This window comes from Salmo trutta, chromosome 34, assembly GCF_901001165.1.
Source record: "Salmo trutta chromosome 34, fSalTru1.1, whole genome shotgun sequence".
Taxonomy (NCBI): Eukaryota; Metazoa; Chordata; class Actinopteri; order Salmoniformes; family Salmonidae; genus Salmo; species Salmo trutta.
The window spans coordinates 3651461-3670914 of NC_042990.1; the positions used below are offsets into that span (position 1 = coordinate 3651461).

General features: G+C 39.6%; 1 protein-coding gene across 2 annotated transcripts in view; it reads left to right on the forward strand.

Moving 5' to 3' along the window:
- The window catches only part of zfpm2b (zinc finger protein, FOG family member 2b), a 102606-nt gene that overhangs the window by 25736 nt on the left and 57416 nt on the right, over positions 1–19454 (forward strand). For both annotated transcript variants that reach the window (XM_029731327.1, XM_029731328.1), the window contains one exon: positions 13156–13280. In XM_029731327.1, the coding sequence (XP_029587187.1) occupies positions 13156–13280 (125 nt within the window). The remainder of the gene's footprint in view (positions 1–13155; positions 13281–19454) is intronic.

Here is a 19454-nt window from a genome sequence, read left to right on the forward strand (position 1 = left end):
AGGGCCTGGGAGGATCGGAGGAGGGATGGGGATGGAAAATGGATTTTAATGGCAGTGTTGGATTAGAGAAATCCCTGGAACAATGTTAAATCATTACAGCTCCAGACGACATCAAAGTCCCCATGATTGAGTCCCTAAAGCCTTTTCACAGGGGGACTGGCGGAGAGCAAAGCGGGTGTAAACCAGTGGCGAGACCAGCCCGGCCACATTGGGCTAGAGTGGATTGGAAATGTAAGAGCAGGAAGCTACAGTGGGAGACAGTCTCTTTACTTTTGATATACTACAGTATGTGATGTGGTGAAGCCAGGGATGTGTCTAAATACTGTATATATAGTACATGTATATAGTCCTACAACTGAAATGTGTTATTGAAAGGAGATAGTTATGTGAAGTGATGAAGTCAGGGATATAGGACACATCTACTGTATAGTATACGTGTACATCTGAAAGGTATTTTTGAAAGTGCCATATTGGAAATGCACTCAGTTAAATAGCAAGAGTTAAATCAACTCCAAATGTAACACTATTTGGGGTTTATATGGTCCCACCCATGTTTTGTGTTAAAACTACTCTTGTCACCGTGTTGATATTTTTTGGAGTTAAAGCAACACTAAATTAAGTGAATATCCAACCCTCATAGAGTCGCTTAAATTTAACTCCCTTGCCATTTTACACTTTTTTGTGTTGTTTTGAATTAACAATCAACTTCCTTTGAGTTCTAAGTGTGTGAAGCCTTATTTGAAAATGTCTTAATGTGTTCCATTATGTTGGTTTGCAATGTGATATTCAATCTCTGTTGGAAGCCAACTTGCAGGAAGATATCCAGCACTGTTACATCACTCACAACTTGTGTTTAGAATTCTTGTCAGAGTAGGGAAGGAATCCCAGTCCATGAAGACTACCTACACTACATAAACTGGAATAACTATCTCACTAACGGTTGCTTTAAATCCAACCACTTACATTTTTGCGAAACTAATACAATCTGTATGTTTCTTATCTTTGTGTGGCATAAGATAATTAACAATCAAATGCAAACAATCAAAACACAGATTAAAAATAAATCTGTAACAGAACATGCTTGGAAATATGACAATAAGGCCCCTACAAATCTGTGGATAACTCCATAGATTTAGCTTCCTGTCTCTGGTTACGCTTAATGGAGTTAAAATTACTCCGTCTCAATGAACTCCAGTTATCAACACTAACTCCAGGAATTGTATCACTCTCTTCAATTTAACCCACATTTTTTAAAGGCTGTGATTTCAACTATCCTTGATTTACTGTGTAAGAACAGAAAGATTGACTTTTGACATGCAGAATGTGAAAAGGCTTCTGTATCGATCTGAAAGGTGTGGAAAGTGTCATTCGTAACATAAGCCAATCTAGTATTATATATCTCGCTATACTTCCAATTCCTCCTTGGTGAATATTATCAACACACTTGTCCACCTGACCCTCACTTTGTCTCGTTTATAAAGGCAGTGTCTAAATGATGGATCTCTCACTATGTGGATGAACGAGGGAGGGAGGAGGAGGAGGGACCTGGTTGTCAGCCGAATTAACTAAGACACCAAATAATGCTGTTAATAATAATATTCATATCGATAATGATAAAGGCCTCTAATCTTCAAAAAAACAAAACGCCATGTTACTCACTGATTGTGGGAGTGTTGCGGTATTCAATTAGGAGGTTTTCTCCAGCATATTAATCATGTCCTCAACAAACAACTCGGCAGTAATTAAAGCCTCGGCGTGGATAAAGACGTGTTGCTGGATCATCAGTCTGTTTATCAACGTTCACACAGCCGCTGTTAAGTCAATTCCGTGTCTTGAGGGGAATTTCAATTATCGCAGTCAGGTTAGCCTATATTTTTTGTGAGTTTAGTTTATTTGGATCAAACAAACAAATACATGATAAAGTACAGAACACTAATAGAGAAGAACAACATAAGATATTACATTAAATAAAAAAGAAGAGTTATATAGACACCAAGAGGCAACAAAAATACTATTTACACAGTATACATATTCATATATACAGTACAGTTAAATTCGAGATGCGCAGTGATACAAGATGTTATTTCTTTTTTTTTTAAAGCTAAACTTGCTTTTTGCGAGAGTTACCTCTGGTGGCAGAGCATTCCACGATGACATGGCTCTATACATAACTGAGCGACACATTAAATCTGTTTTTGGTTTGGGTACCGTGAAAAAACCCATAGTGGCGTGTCTGGTGGGGTGTCACGCTTGTCGTCGGTGAAGGATGACCAAAACGCAGCAGGCATGCGGTTGTTCATTTTTTGAACATTTATTAAACTCCAAAATGAACGTACAAAAATAACAAAAAAAACACGAACGATCAACAAAAACAGTCTGGTAAGGCACAAGGCTAAACACAGAACAATCTCCCACAAAAGACAAACACAAACACACCCACATATATGGGACTCTCAATCAAAGGCAAATAGACAACACCTGCCTTCAATTGAGAGTCCCAACCCCAATGAATCCAAACATAGAAACAGACACACTAGACTCAACATAGAATTCATGAAACTCACCCAGTGCCCAAAACCCCGGAATACTAAATCAAATGCCCTCCTAACTCATACAACACCCAGAACCACATAAAACAAATACCCTCTGCCACGTCCTGACCAAACTACAATACTAATTAACCCTTATACTGGCCAGGACGTGACATGGGGTATGTTTGTTTTAAGTGTATTTAAATAGATTATACAAGTGGTTAGGCATTTTCAACACACAAATGTTTCTTAAAAAGATTAGAAGTAGTCCATTTCTCTTCAAGTGATTGAGGGAGCGGACGACTGCTTGAGTTTGGATGTTTGAATTCAAGTCTGTCAATGGAATGGAAAGTGCCTTCAGTGTTTGTAAATGGGGGAGAGTGGCATATCTAAAGGAAGAATAGAACTAGAAAGGCTTGACCCGAGCAGCGATGCTCCCTACCCCACAGGGGTTTAACAGGAAGGCCAGGGGAGTGAAATGTAAGCTTTCTGATAATAGTCAAATAAAATGTGTGTGGGAGGAAAAGAAAGCCTGTTGGGCCAGAGGAAACATACACAGGTTACTGAGGAAGTATGGAGGTCAATCAAGGAATACATTGTATCATTAATATTGTTATTTATTTATTTGAGCTCATTTATAGGCCTGTTTATATTTATTTTTATCAACTCCATATCACATTCTCCCAATTGGATATAGAGGGATTTAATATGAAGATGCATATTTTAATTATTGCATTAGTGTTTTGGGGAATTGGCTATTTAGATGGTTCTAGACCGGTTGTGGAATTGGGATTTCAGTCCACAGAGAACACAACCTTTTCTTTAATGTTGGGGTGATTGGGGTGATTATATCACTGTATATCTGAGTCTTGAGCTTGTGGTTGGTCAGCCCTGAACCATCAGCAGGGGCTGTACACGGTCTAACAGTACGACTGTGAGAGGACTTAACACATCCATCACTGTGCTGCAGCACATCAGAAAATCACTCCACACCCTACAACCTCTTTATTCTCCAACAGCTTGAAACCCCCAACGCACTCAAACAGACTACTGCACCACAGCAGCAAGATCATTCCCTTCTCCATGAAATCTAGACAGAGAGAGAGAGGGAGAAGTAAAAAACCTGCGACAATGTGCCTGAGAAATGTGTTTTTTTTCCTCTCACTTCCTCTCCTAAGCCAAAGATGGGCTTTCTCCAAATCCTTGTGCCCTATCAGACAAATTAAAGTAAATCAAGCATGAAATGAAGCAGTAGAGCCTGGAGATAAGGTCCCTTTAAGTCCCTCACAGATTACGCTGTAGAGAGAGCAAGAGAGGGACTGAGGGGAGTGTGAGAGAGAGAGAGGGAGCGAGGTGCATCAGGTCCCCAGCAGTGGAGGAGGCCAGCCTCTCATCTCAGCACAATAGAAGCCTGTGTATTGGATTACTGATGTGGGGGAGCGGTGCAGTAAGATGAGAGGGAGACAGAAAAATGAAAACAGAGTTTAAAATGTTCTGTAAATCTCCCGAGCCCCCAATGTTCCCCCCAAAACCAAACTTAAATTAATTGTATTTTTTTAACAGAGAAAGTCATCAGAGAGAGAGAAATTTAATTTGAGAGAGAAAGGGAGGGGGAGAGAAAGAGAGAGAGAGAGGGAGGGGGAGAGAAAGAGAGAGACAGAGAGAGAGGGGGAAATGTGCGTTGCGTGACAGACTTGAAGATATTTTTAATGGATATTGGAGTATTGGATTTATGTATTCCGTGATGTTTTTACGGGTATGCTCAGTGCTCATTGAATTTAACAAGACCAGTGGGCCGCTCAATCAGGAACTCCCTGCCTCTCTGTAATCCAAGTTCTTAGTCACGAAGAAAAAACTACTCCTGATCACACTGAGCCAGAGACTTAGGTTCGTCAGCCTTTCTATTTGGTTGATCTCCTAGAGCATTTTCAAAAAATACTCCTGAAACTGGGTGATTTTTATTTTATTTTGTATTAACTTTTATTTATTCAGGGGACCCCAATTGAGACCAGTGTCTCATTTACAATGGTGTCCCGAAAAAGTCCATCAATACAACAAAAAGATATAAAAACTACAAGACAGCTAAAAATACATTACATCAGGTTATTACAACAAGTTATAATAATCAATTGAAATAAATGCACAATTCAGTGAACTCATTTAATAACAGAGTTTTAAACTACCCTATCGGCACCAGGGAATCCAGGTGTCATTTGTTTTGTAAGATATTCCATAACTGTGGTGCGTTAAATTTAAAGGTGGGTTCACTAAACTTTGTGGAGACAAGTGGGACCTTAAGAGTTAACCCACCCTGCGAACGGGTTTGGTATCACAATGTTTTTATATTTCAACAGGGAAATGAGGTATGTTAGAAGCTTGTGGAGCCAAGCTTTGTAAACAAGAAGGGAGTAATGAAGTGGGTATGCAGGGCGCTATGGTAGACAGCATCCAAAGGTTTAACTATCACCATAGTCAAGAACTGGCAGAAAAATGTACAGTACACTCTGCTTCCTGCTGTTCATGGAGAGGCAAGACCTATTTCCAAAAATTAAGCCCACTTTAAAGCTGCAATATGTAACTTTTTGGTTACCCGACCAAATTCACATAGAAATGTGAGTTATAGATATGTCATTCTCATTGAAAGCAAGTGTAAAACGGTAGAGCTGTTCTATGTGCACTATTTCTATACTTCACTTTCTTAATTTTTGTTTTAGCGTCTTTTACATCAGTTTCAAAACAGCTGAAACTACTTTATTTTTGGATATGGAAAAGATATTTCACAGCTGTTTAGATGGTACAATCATTCTCTCCACTACACTTGCTTGTTTTGTCACATAAACTGAAATTAGGCAAATTAGAATTTTTCTACATAGTGCACCTTTAAATCTTAACTTTTTAACTAGCTCATCAGTATGTTTTTTAAATGTTAGATCTTAATCAATCTAAACGTCCAGATCTTTATAGGCGGGAATCCGCTCGATTTGAGAACCATGCAATGAGTGAATATGTAGCCCATCTGACAAATTTTTCTGTGAATTAGAGAATAACATATATTTAGTGTGGCCTGCATTAAGTACAAGTTTTAAATCAACATTGCCTTCATGTAAAGTAACAAAATCAGCTTGGTCAACAGTCAGTGCAATATCATACATAACCATATCAGCTGCATACAGATGTATATTACAGGATTTAATATATAGACCAACATTATTTATATAAATAGTAAAGAGAACAGGTCCCAAAATCTACCCCTGCGGTGCACCTTTCGTAATATCAAGGAAACTAGACTTGACACCATCCTGTTTGTCAAATACAGTGTAGGTCTTAAACCATTTGCAAGACTCCTTATCCAGGCCCATTTCAGACAGTTTTTGAATTAGTAGGGAATGGTCAATGGTGTCGAATGCCTTGGAAAGATCTATAAATAAGGCAGCACAATGTTTTTTATGATTTAGTCAATTTAACACCATCTAAAACAAGCATAGTGTCTGAAACAGTGCATGTTTAGAATAGAGTGAGAAGTTAAAAAGGGATTTGGTCAGGGATTCTGATAACTTGGAGATTGGCCAGTAATTATCTAAGTCAGAAGGATCTCCACCCTTATGTAGGGGGATGACATGTGCCACTTTCCAAATCTAAGGGATAAACCCAGTATCAATTGTTAAGTTAAAAATATAGGTTCAACAATAAGTGGGGCTGAAAGCTGTAGTAGAAGGGGTCAAGTGAATCAGCTCCTGTGGATTTTTGTTTTACATTGATCTTTAGCAAGGTATTTAATACATCATATACAATACCAGTCAAAAGTTGACACACCTACTCATTCAAAGGTTTTTCTTTATTTTTTACTATTTTCTACATTGTAGAAAAAAAGTGAAGACATCATAACTATGAAATAACACATATGGAATAATGTAGTAACCAAAAAAGTGTTGAACAAATCAAAATATATTCTATATGTGAGATTCTTCAAAGTAGCCACCCTTTGCCTTGATGACAGCTTTGTACACTCTTGGCATTCTCTCAACCAGCTTCATGAGGTAGTCACCTGGAATGCATTTCAATTAACAGGTGTGCCTTATTAAAAGTTAATTTGTGGAATTTCTTTCCTTCTAATGCGTTTGAGCCAACCAGTTGTGTTGTGACAAGGTAGGGGTGGTATACAGAAGATTGCCCTATTTAGTAAAAAACAAGTCCATATTAACAGCTCAAATAATCAAAGAGAAGCGGCACTCCATTACTTTAAGACATGAAGGTCAGTCACTCCGGAAAATGTCAAGAACTTTGAACGTTTCTTCAAGTACAGTCGCAAAAAGCATCAAGCACTATGATGAAACTGGCTAACATGAGGACCGCCACAGGAAAGGAAGACCCAGTTACCTCTGTTGCAGAGGATAAGCTCATTAGAGTTACCAGCCTTACCAGCCAAATTGCAGCCCAAATAAATGCTTCAGAGTTCAAGTAACAGACACATCTCAACATCAACTATTCAGAGGAGACCACGTCAATCAGGCCTTCGAATTGCTGCAAAGGAACTACTACTAAAGGACACCAATAATAAAAAGAGACTTACTTGGGTCAAGAAACACGAGCAATAAACATTAGACTGGTGCAAATCTGTCCTTTGTGAGAAGCAGAGTAGGTGAACAGGTGATCTCCGCATGTGTGGTTTCCACCGTGAGCATGGAGGAGAAGGTGTGATGGTTAGGGCTCCCGAGTGGCACAGTGGTCTAAGGCACTTCATCTTAGTGCTAGAGGTGTCACTACAGACCCTGGTTTGATCCCAGGCTGTATCACAACCGGCCGTGATCGGGAGTCCCATAGGGTGGCCCAGTGTTGTCCGGGGTAGGCCGTCATTGTAAATAAGAATATGTTCTTAAGTGACTTGCCTTGTTAAATAAAACATTTAAAAATGGTGTGTTGGTGCTTTGCTGGTGACACTGTTGTTGATTTATTTAGAATTCAAGGCACACTTAACCAGCATGGTTACCACAGCATTGTGCAGTGATACCCCATTCCATCTGGTTTGCTCTTAGTGGGACTATCATTTGTTTTTCAACAGGACAATGACCCAACACACCTCCAGGCTGTGTAAGTGCTGCATCAGATGACCTGGCCTCCACAATCACCTGACCTCAACCCAATTGAGATGGTTTGGGATGAGTTAGACCGCAGAGTGAAGGAAAAACAGCCAACAAGTGCTCAGCATATGTGACTGAACGGCTCAAATGTAGTTTAGGAACAATGGGAAAGTAATTTTTCTTTGAAAGTTGATTAACTTGTAAACTCACTTTTGAGAAAATGGCCTTTGAATGTTTTGGTACTACTATTGGAGAGCCCTTCTTTGTCTACACCCATTCAACATTGTTCATACCCTCTTAAGCTTTAGCCCCACCCATCTCATTAAGGGTTGATCCGAATGTACTAACAACAGCACCCAAGCTAACTTGCTAGCTACTTCCAGACTTCTACGTGAGAGAGAACAGCTCACTGAACATTACTCGCCCTAGCAGAGCTGGTAAGGCTGTTATGTTATCCAGAGTGTTGGTGACTGCAACTGTGCCGTCAGATTGTCAGTTTGTAAATTCAGAGCGTTTCGCATTCAGAGCGCACACCAGACCCTCTGGCCGATGTTTACTGATGTTTACTGACATCGGTCATATTCAACGGGTATAGAGCTTTCGTAAATTCATCAGTTATTATGCGCCCTCTAGCACACTCAGACGAGAGTGCTCTGAAATCAGAGTAGATGGCCAGACTGAATTTACGAACGCACCCGAAATGGTTACTTGCATAGTGGAGTCTTTTGTTAAGACATGTAGCTAGCTAGCTAGGTAAGTAAACAATGAACCATAATCACAACTCATGACGTTACTATTCTGCATGAATCTGCAGGTAGCTAACCAACCAGGTTCAATGTTAGCTAATATTAGGCTATAGCTAGCTAAGCAAATAGCTCTGAGATATGAATAATAAGGTCATACACATAATGTTAGCTAGCGAGCCAACCAGCTAACGTTAGCTAGCTAGCTAGCTAGGTAAACAATGAACCATAATCACAACTCATGACGTTACAACCCTGCATGAATCTGCAGGTAGCTTACCAACCAGGTTCAACGTTAGCTAGCTAACATTAGGCTATAGCTAGCCAAGCAAATGGCTCTTTCTGTCATAATTAGAAATGTGTAATATCTGAAAATGTAGCTATCTAGACTCTCTTACCCACATTCATGGTTGGACGCATCTCCTGTCGGATGCCATGTTTGCCCTTAGTTTGAGATGTAATCTGGAGACAGTTGTTTTGTCCATCTCCTTAGCTATCATACTCGAATTCCACGGATTTAAAAACCCAGTCCTCCAGAAAGTTGAGAGCAAAACTAATGCAGTTTTAATACACGATACATTTTAAAAAAGCAGTGTTAGACAGGATTACCTAGACATACTGACAGAAGCGTGCTATATGGCAGACCAATCCAAACTCATCTCTCGGCATATCCAGCCAACACATTATCTCAGCCAATCATGGATAGCGGGAAGGTTGCTGACTTTTCTTTGGCTAAACCAACTAGGCTCATAATTGAACACTTTCATTCATATTTTACAGATGGCATACAAGTTTGTTATTAAGGCACATGAAAGTTCACATGTTCGAAAAGGCATTTCTACCCAAAAATGCATTTTGATTAAAAAAAAGTTTACGTTCAAACGGCTCTCCTGAGAAGTAGTGACCCGCGACATATGCCTAGTTTCCAGAAACGGGTCACATATGTGGGCACTCCTTCAAGGCTTTTGGAAAAGCATTCCAGGTGAAGCTGGTTGAGAGAATGCCAAGAGTGTGCAAAGCTGTCACCAAGGCAAAGAGTGGCAACATTGAAGAATCTAAAATATTTGGATTTGTTTAACATTTTTTGGTTACCACATGATTCCATATGTGTTAGTTTTGATTTCTTCACAATTTTTCTACAATGTAGAAAATAGTAAAAATAAAGAAAACCTTTGAATGAGTAGATGTGTCCAAACCTTTGACTGGTACTGTACATCACATGGTTGAAATGAAAATAAAGTACACTGCATTCGAAAAGTATTCAGACCCCTTGACTTTTTCCACATTGTTACGTTACAGCCTCATTCTAAAATTGTTGTTTTTTCCTCATCAATCTACACACAATACCCATAATAACAAAGCACAAACAGGTTTTTAGAAACAGTTGCAAATGTATTAAAAAGAAAAAACTGAAATATCACATTTAAATAATTATTCATACCCTTCACTCAGTACTTTATTGAAGCACCTTTGGCAGCAATTACAGCCTCAAATCTTCTTGGGTATGGGGCTACAAGCTTGGCACACCTGTTTTTGGGGAGTTTCTCCCATTCTTCTCTGCAGATTCTCTCAATCTCTGTCAGGTTGGATGGAAAGTGTCGCTGCACAGCTATTTTCAGGTCTCTCCGGAGATGTTCGATCGGGTTCAAGTCTGGGCACTCAAGGACATTCAGAGACTTGTCCCGAAGCCACTCCTGCGTTGTCTTGGCTGTGTGCTTAGGGTCGTTGTCCAGTTGGAAGGTGAACCATCGCGTGATGCTGCCACCATCATGCTTCACCGTAGGTATGGTGCCAGGTTTCCTTCAGACGTGATGCTTGGTCACCTCCCTGACCAAGGCCCTTTTCTCCCGCTATCTCAACTCTAAGAAGGGTCTTGGTGGTTCCAAACTTCTTAAATTTAAGAATGACGGAGGCCACTGTGTTCTTGGGAACCTTCAATGCTGCAGAAGATTTTTTGGTACCCTTCCCCAGATCTGTGCCTCGACACAATCCTGTCTCGGAGCTCTATGGACAGTTCCTTCGACCTCATTGCTTCGTTTTTGCTCTGACATGCACTGTGGAACCTTATATAGACAGATTTGTGCCTTTCCAAATCATGTCCAATCAATTGAATTTACCACAGGTGGACTCCAATGAAGTTGTAGAAACATCTCAAGGTTGATCAATTGAAACAGGATGCACCTGAGCTCAATCTCAAGTCTCATAGCAAAGGGTCTGAATAATTACACTACCGTTCAAAAGTTTGGGGTCACTTAGAAATGTCCTTGTTTTTGAAAGAAACGCATATTTTTTTAGTCCATTAAAATAACATCAAATTGATCAGAAATACAGTGTAGATATTGTTAATGTTGCAAATGACTATTGTAGCTGGAAATGGCAGATTTTTAATGGAATATCTACATAGGCGTACCGAGGCCCATTATCAGCAACCATCACTCCTTTGTTCCAATGGCACATTGTGTTAGCTAATCCAAGTTTATCATTTTAAAAGGCTAATTGATCATTAGGAAACCCTTTGCAATTATGTTAGCACCGCTGAAAACTATAGTCCTGATTAAAGAAGCAATAAAACTGGCCTTCTTTAGACTAGTTGAGTATCTGGAGCATCAGCATTTGTGGGTTCGATTACAGGCTCAAAATGTCCAGAAACAAATAACTTTTTCTGAAAGTCGTCAGTCTATTCTTGTTCTGAGAAATGACGGCTATTCCATGCAAGAAATTGCCAAGAAACTGAAGATCTGGTACAACGCTGTGTACTACTCCCTTCACAGAACAGCGCAAACTGTCTATAACCAGAATAGAAAGAGGAGTGGGAGGCCCCGGTGCACAACTGAGCAAGAGGAGAAGTACATTAGAGGGTCTAGTTTGAGAAACAGATGCCTCACAAGTCCTCAACTGGCAGCTTCATTAAATAGTACCAGCAAAACACCAGTCTCAACGTCAAAGTGAAGAGGCGACTCCGGGATGCTGGCCTTCTAGACAGAGTTCCTCTGTCCAGTGATTGTGTTCTTTTGCCCATCTTAATCTTTTCTTTTTAATGTCCAGTCTGAGATATGGCTTTTTCTTTGCAACTCTGCCTAGAAGGCCAGCATCCCGGAGTCGCCTCTTCACTGTTGACGTTGAGACTGGTGTTAGAATAATATCTAAGAGAGTCTTTCAAGTTGAGGCGAGTAGTTATCAGCTGAGTTAGATTTAGCTCAATTCAAATATCTTTCAGCTGATCAGATACTGGCATCAACCAATCCAGAATAAGACCACCCACTGTTAATTATTCGGATGTAGCATAGTTAGTCTGCAGGTCAGACAATTTGTTAATAGCACATAAGGAGGCCGAAGGATGGTGATAAATTCCCGCTAGCGTCAGATGGGCATTATTACCAAGGGCCATTTAAGACAAGACATTCAAATTGCTTAGGGACAGAGGGTGTAATGGATACAGAAACATTTAAGTTGCTCTTTATGTATATGGCAATACCCCCTCCTCTGCCAACTCTGTCAGATCTAAAAACATTATAATCAATCAAAGACAAATCAGAGTCTGTCGTAGACTTCTTTAGCCAAGGTTCAGTTATAACCATGTCCACCTTCATTTGAGAAGCCAGATTTACAATAAAATACATTTTCTAAATACAATTTATGGCATTTACGTGAATCAATCCAATGCCGCAGGTGTTGGATTTCAGATCAGAGGGAGTTTCAAATACGTACATGCCATGTTTAGCAAGTACATTTAGAAAATATTAGAAAATGTCATGTGGTAGGCTTGAATTGGAATAGATACAGTACAAGATTGCCTAGAACTGAACCATTAGGCCTATGCCTTAGAATGAGGACGTGGATTAAAACAAGAGTCAATGATGGTTACCTGTTGCCGGCAAGGACTGATATCCCGTCATTTTTGTAGTACCTCTTCGATATTAGCACTCAGCATCCTAGTTCCTCTCCTGTTTGGGTGCAACCTGTCCCTTTTTAAGAGCTGAGGATGTTCCCAAAATAAATTGAAATTGTCAATAATATCCAACGCTCTTTCGGGTCAGAGTTTAGGCTTCATCAAAGAGTCCAACGAAAATAGACGGAAGAAACTATCATCTCCAAGATCATGGTTAGGAATAGGGCTAGAAAAGATAATCCGCTTGCCAGTAGCCAATAGCCCTCAGGTATTTGAAATTCCGTCTCAACTCCCAACACTCTCCTCCACTATTCACATCAAAACCGGATGGACAAAGAGGCTTAATCCACTCTATCTGTTGGCTGTCAAACTGCTGGGGCTAAAGCCTAATCAAAGAGACAACTAGGTCATCAAGGATCGAAGCTAGGGAGAGTCGCTTTAGTGAAGTTTATGATCTGTTAATTGACTGCAGAGGGAAGAGGGGCTCAGTGATGATGGTGATAGTGGTGGTGGTGTTCAGTATGATGGGGAAGGAAGTAATCCTGAAATACACTGAAGGGACCTTGTGATAAATGTTCTCTACCTATGTTCCCAGTAGAATAACTGTAGAAAGGCTTCTACATTGAAACCAAAAGGGTTCTACCTAGAACCAAAAAGGGTTCTTCAAAGGTATCTCCCATGGGGACAGCTGAAGAACCCTAAGGTTCTAGATAGTCTTTGTTACACTCTTAGAAAAAAAGATACGATCATACACTAGTACTCTCTTTGACTGAAAATGCTACTGCAGTGGTGTGGTGCCTCATTAAGATAATATGGAGTAGAAAACAGTTTTTATTAAAGAATTATGAACTCAAGCTGAGCCATGATTGAATGTTAATAAATCATCTAAATACAGATTGTGCTCTGTTTTATAGGAGAGCTGGAGATTCTCTATGACGGTACAGAGTGGCAGACACGTTCTCGCCAGGCACTTCCTGTGGGCATCACATGGGGTCCTTTCGAGGGGAAGATCGAAATGACCACAGCAGGAAGTTACATGGTAGGCTACTCAATAATGAACACCGTTTATGTTCTGGAGATGTGATATGAACGATATGATAACTATATTTGGATGGGTCCAAATATACAATGCATATTGTAAAGATCTTCCCAATGACATGAAACATTTCCATATTTTCACAAACTATACTGAACAAAAAAATAAATACAACATCTAAAGTGTTGGTCCCATGTTTCAGGAGCTGAAATAAAAGATCCCAGAAATGTTCCATATGCACGAAAAGCTTATTTCTCAAAAATGTTGTGCACAAATTAGTTTACATCCCTGTTAGTGAGCATTTCTCCTTTACCAAGATAATCCATCCACCTGACAGGGGTGGCATATCAATAAACTGATTAAGAAGTATGATCATTACACAGGTGACTAAAGTAATACTGTGACACTAGAGGGACAGAGATGGCAGACTGAAGATGGCGGTGCAAAATGCCTCATGAGAAATTGCAATATTCAATATCTAAAGCTGACTAAATAGTAGTACTATACTGATCTATTTACTCGTGGGCAATAGCATTCAAGCTGGATAATAACTCCCCAAAAAGGCGAGAGAAGTTTATTGATAAATATTACGAACACAGTCAAGGCCAAAACATGTTGGAGAGGAAACAGGGAAAAAAACGGAGAACCAAACTCCAAGAGAAAAGTACGAGATTCCTCGACAGACACCTATGATTTATGCTTTTCACCATCAGGTACGGTAAGAGTTGAAACCAACCTGCTAAAATCAATGAATTATAAGTTGGGCGTACTTGAACTTGTCAGTAAAGCGATGAAGGCGAGTCTCGAAATGAAATGAAAAACCTGTGACAATGGAGAAAGAAACAAACAAGCTTAAAAGTCAATACTATTGAAACGGACATTAAAGAACTTAAAAAGGAGAGCATGTTTCTGAGAGAAGCCTGACTTGGAATCCAGACTAGATCCATGCAAGAATATCTGGTACTTACTGCTATTAAAGAAAATGAGGGTGAAGATCCTGAAAGTGTGTTGAAAGAATTCCTTTTTAAAGCGCTACAGATCCCAGGCGATACTGTCGACAAAATCAAACTCGAACAAGTACCCCGTTTTGGACAGAGATACGAGTGCCCAATCGTTGCCAAATTTGCATTCTTTAAACATAAATAATGGTTAAAAGCCTGGGCAAAAGACTCGCTGGCATGAAAATAAGAATGAATGATCAGTTCTGGAGGAAATTGCAGAACGACGCAAAGTTCTGTACCCATTCTTCAAGGTGAATAGACTAAAAGGGAAATGTGTAGCTCTCGTAGTCGATAAACTGTACACTGATAATCAACTCTTCCGAGACACCAATCACTTCTCCATGGCTATTCTAAATAATGCAAAGTTTCCATAGAGGAGTCAAATAATGGAACACCCAATACTATCCATGGTAAGGATTGTAAAAAAACAACAACTGAAAAACAATAATTTACAACAATTGATACAAAAATAAACTACAAATACACTATGCCATTCAAGATAGGGAATGTTGTAAAAATAATTAGTATTCCACATTCTATTCTTAGTATTTATAAATAGATATAATACAGCATTAGAAGGAGCGATAAATATTGAAATAATACATCTTCAAATATAAGGAACTGGACCACAAAAGTACTTAAAAGCCAGAAATTAGGTAGAAATCAACATTGCAGGGATAAAAACACAGCAAACAGAGGACATAGAAGGCACAGTATGTGGGTATGTGCGGGTGTATTGTGATGGAAGGTGGGATGTGTGTTTTTGTGTTTGTAAAAGTGTGGAGTTAAGTGAATGAAAAAGGAAAATGGTTGCAAATGCCAGAGCCATTGTGTGTGTGTGTCTGCGAGCAGGAGTTGTGACAGAGAGAGCTTTCAATTTTGTGCAGATATGGGATAAATATTTTAAAGGAAATTCTAAATATAGTTTATGTATTTATTGTCCTATCATGATGGAACAGTCCCTAACCCTATACACCCACCTGAGCGACCCACACACTCAGGAGAATTCCTTATCTGTTTTATAGGCCTACTGCAAGTAGCCTATACGCAGCCAAGACAGAAAGACCAGAAACCCACGGAGAGGGGGGTCACACTACGACAATCAGAGAGGGGGAAAAGTATTGTGACCCTGGTGGCACAAAATAATCTAAAGGTCTGACTGCACAGAGATGATTGGGGAAATGGTCACAACTGGGGACCAGCGTGTGTGTGTTTCAGGGTAGGGGGGTGTATTTGAACTCCATCCGCTAGGATTTGAAATTGGTTGATCAAATCTCCCCATTCTTGCTCAATTTTGCATGTCTGATCAAACAGCTACAACTGCATATGCATTCACACCTCAAGTCTTCTCTTGAGTTGGGCTCGGGGATGGAACAACTGAGCTTGTGGTTGTTTGTGGGGAAAGGGTGGGGAGTGTGTGTGTGTACAGTATATATCCCACATCTGTTGCTATGGGGTAATGATGTTAGGGACAATACAGGATAAATCACAATAATTGTTTGCCAAAAATGTAATTTTTGTAATGCCAATCCTGGTTATAGATAACAATCCTTTGGATGAACTGCCTACATTATTACGCATATCATTTGTTAGTTGTGGAAATAAATTAAGATATGCAAAATGTGTTTATGTCACGCCCTGACCGTAGAGAACCTTTTTATTTCTCTATTTGGGTAGGTCACGGTGTGATTTGGGTGGGCATTCTAGATTATGTTTATCTAGTTTATTTTTTCTATGTTGTGTTCTAGTTAATTTTTTCTATGTTGGGGGTTTTGTATGATTCCCAATTAGAGGCAGCTGGTCATCGTTGTCTCTAATTGGGGATCATATTTAAGTAGTTGTTTTTCCCACCTGTGTCTGTGGGAGATTATTTTGAGTTAGTGCGTGTTGCACCGCTGTCGTCACGATTTGTTGTTTGTTTGTTTGGCTAGTTTCACAATATAATAATGATGTGGAACGATACGCACGCTGCGCCTTGGTCCGTTCCTACACACATTCGTGACAGTTTATATATATTTATTTTAAATGTTTTAATTACTGTATACAACGCAATTGAGGTGAGGGCGTTGGAAATGCTTTTGGCAGTTAATCTGCTTCGGTTCTGTGGTGGTACTGTGTGATTTTTTTTTTTTAAATGGGTCCCAGGATACAGGTGGATGGGGTGGTCTGCCAGTCACTGGGATGACAATCCAATTTGGGATGGGGTGAGGTTTTAGCGGGGGTAATAGTGGAGAACAATTGGAGATTTACTCAGTAGCAGTGCAAATACCATGGCACAGCTATATGGACACTGAATCATTATGGTACTTTTTAATGATAAGTTCACAAACATATATTATGATAAATAGAATTGAAACGTGTATCTCATTATGGTAAAAGGCTAAATAAGTATAGCCAGTTATAATTGTAATGGCTTAGAACAGGTATTCCCAAGTACGGCAATGCCGTCAAGGGTATGCCAAATAAAAATGTGATTCACTTTTTTTTTTCACATATTTTCCAACATTTGGGTAAGGTTTTCTTCTCGCCTGAGTAGCCTCGTTTCACTGCCAAAAATTAAATTAAACCATCTAAGGTCCAGTGAAATAACAACACAATGTCAAATACAGGTAGCCTAGTCAAATAATTAACATCCAATCACATTAACCGTTACTCTCTCGCGGGAATTCCACTAACGGTCCGTATGTAGCCAAACGTAGCTGCTGCTTATGTTGGTATCTGTACTGACGGCGCAAAAGCCATGACAGGGAGACATAGTTGAGTGGTAACAGGCATGCAAGCAGTTGCTCCCGACGCCACTTGGGTACACTGCAGCATCCACCGAGAGGCTCTTACTGCCAATGGAATGCATGACAGCTTGAAAGATGTTTTGGACACGACAGTGAAAATGGTTAACTTTGTTAAAGCAAGGCCCCTGAACTCTTGTGTATTTTCTGCGCTATGCAATGATATGGGCAGCGACCATTTAACGCTTTTACAACATACAGAAGTACGATGGTTATCAAGGGGCAAAGTATTGACATGTTTTTGATGAATTGAGAGATGAGCTTAAAGTTTTCTTTACTCACCATAATTTTGACTTGTCTGACCGCTTGCATGATGATGAGTTTCTCACACGACTGGCCTATCTGGGTGATGTTTTTTCTCGCTTGAATGATCTGAATCTAGGATTACAGGGACTCTCCGCAACTATTTTCAATGTGCGGAACAAAATTGAGGCTATGATTAAGAGAAGCTCTTCTCTGTCTGCATTAACAAGGACAACACACAGGTATTTCCATAATTGTATGATTTTTTCTGTGCAAATAAACTCAAGTTTACGGACAATGTGAAATAGCGAACACCTGACTGAGTTGGGTGCGCAATTACGCAAGTACTTTCCCGAAACGGACGACACAAACAACTGGATTCGTTATCCCTTTCATGCCCTGCCTCCAGTCCACTTACCGATATCTGAACAAGAGAGCCTCATCGAAATTGCAACAAGCGGTTCTGTGAAAATGTAATTTAAATCAGAAGCCACTGCAAGATTTCTGGATTGGGCTGCGCTCAGAGTATCCTGCCTTGGCAAATTGCGCTATTAAGACACTGATGCCCTTTGCAACCACATACCTATGTGAGAGTGGGTTCTCGGCCCTCGCTAGCATGAAAACTAAATACAGGCACAGACTGTGTGTGGAACATGATTTGAGACTGAGACTCTACAACCCAACATTGCAGAGTTATGTGCATCCTTTCAAGCACACCCTTCTCATTAACCTGTAGTGAGTTATTCACAGTTTTCGATGAACAAATAAGGTTTTATATGTAAGATGGTTAAATAAAGAGCAAAATTATTGATTACTATTATTTGTGCCCTGGTCCTATAAGAGCTCTTTGTCACTTACCATGAGCCGGGTTGTGACAAAAAACTCACACTCATTCTTATGTTTAATAAATGTATCGTATAGTGTGTGTGTGGCAGGCTTACAATGATGGCAAAAAACAACATTTGAGAGTGCGCTGAACCCGGTGCTAGAGGAGGTACGCAGGAGGTTGAATGTTTGAAGGGGTACGAGACTATAAAAAGTTTGGGAACCACTGGCTTAGATTAGATAAGAAAAGACGATCCGTATTTACCTGGCTAAAAGAGAAGGAATATAGTACCTATTGTTTGCAGGACACTCATTCCACTATTTTAGATGAAGTTGTGTGGAAAAAGGCCTGTGGGGGTCTAAATATACTTATCCCATCCCAAAGAAACTCAAAAGGGGTGATGATATTAATTAACAATAATTTTGATCCGAATGTGCAAGTTGTTCAAACAGATCCGCAAGGTAGATGTTATTAGATGTTATGTTATTGGACCATAAACAGATTTGTCTCATTAATCTATACGGTCCAAATAATGATGATCCACTATTCTTTAAAAATATACATAAAACTGTAACTTATCAAGCCTATAACAAGCAATACAAGACTATATTATTATGGTGGGAGATTATAATACGGTTTTAAATACCTCAATGGATCTTGAAGAAAATCACACTACAAATCACCCTAATGCACTTAAGGAAATCCCGAATATCATGGATATATTGGAACTACTGGATATATGGAGGCTTAAATATCCTGACCCAGTGAGATATACATGTCATTCTCGCTGGCACCAAAAGTTTAAAAAGTGTTGATAGGGGACAGAATGTGGTCAGACCATCAAATAATTGTCATATACTGTCACGTCCTGACCAATATTTAGGTATTATTTGTATTATATTTTGGTCAGGACGTGGCAGAGGTATACTTGTTTTGTATTTTGGGGTTTTGTGTGTGGTGTAGTGGGGTGTTAGTTGTTGATATAGGTTCTAGGTTTTTTTTCTATGTATAGTTAATTGGGGTTGGACTCCCAATTAAAGGCAGGTGTGTTGAGTTGCCTTTGATTGGGAGTCCTATATAATAGGGTGTGTTTGTCTTTGTGTTTTGTGGGTAGTTGTATTTTGCACTGCTAGGTATAGCCTGCGAAACTGTCATTTGTTGTGCTTGTTTTCTTGTTTTCACGTGTTCTCATTCGTTTAATAAATTATGATGTTGAACACGCAACCCGCTGCGTATTGGTCCACTTTCTCCGACAATGATTTCGCTATATCGTCTGGCGACGAAGAAATCCGTGACATATACATTACTCTTACAGAATTTC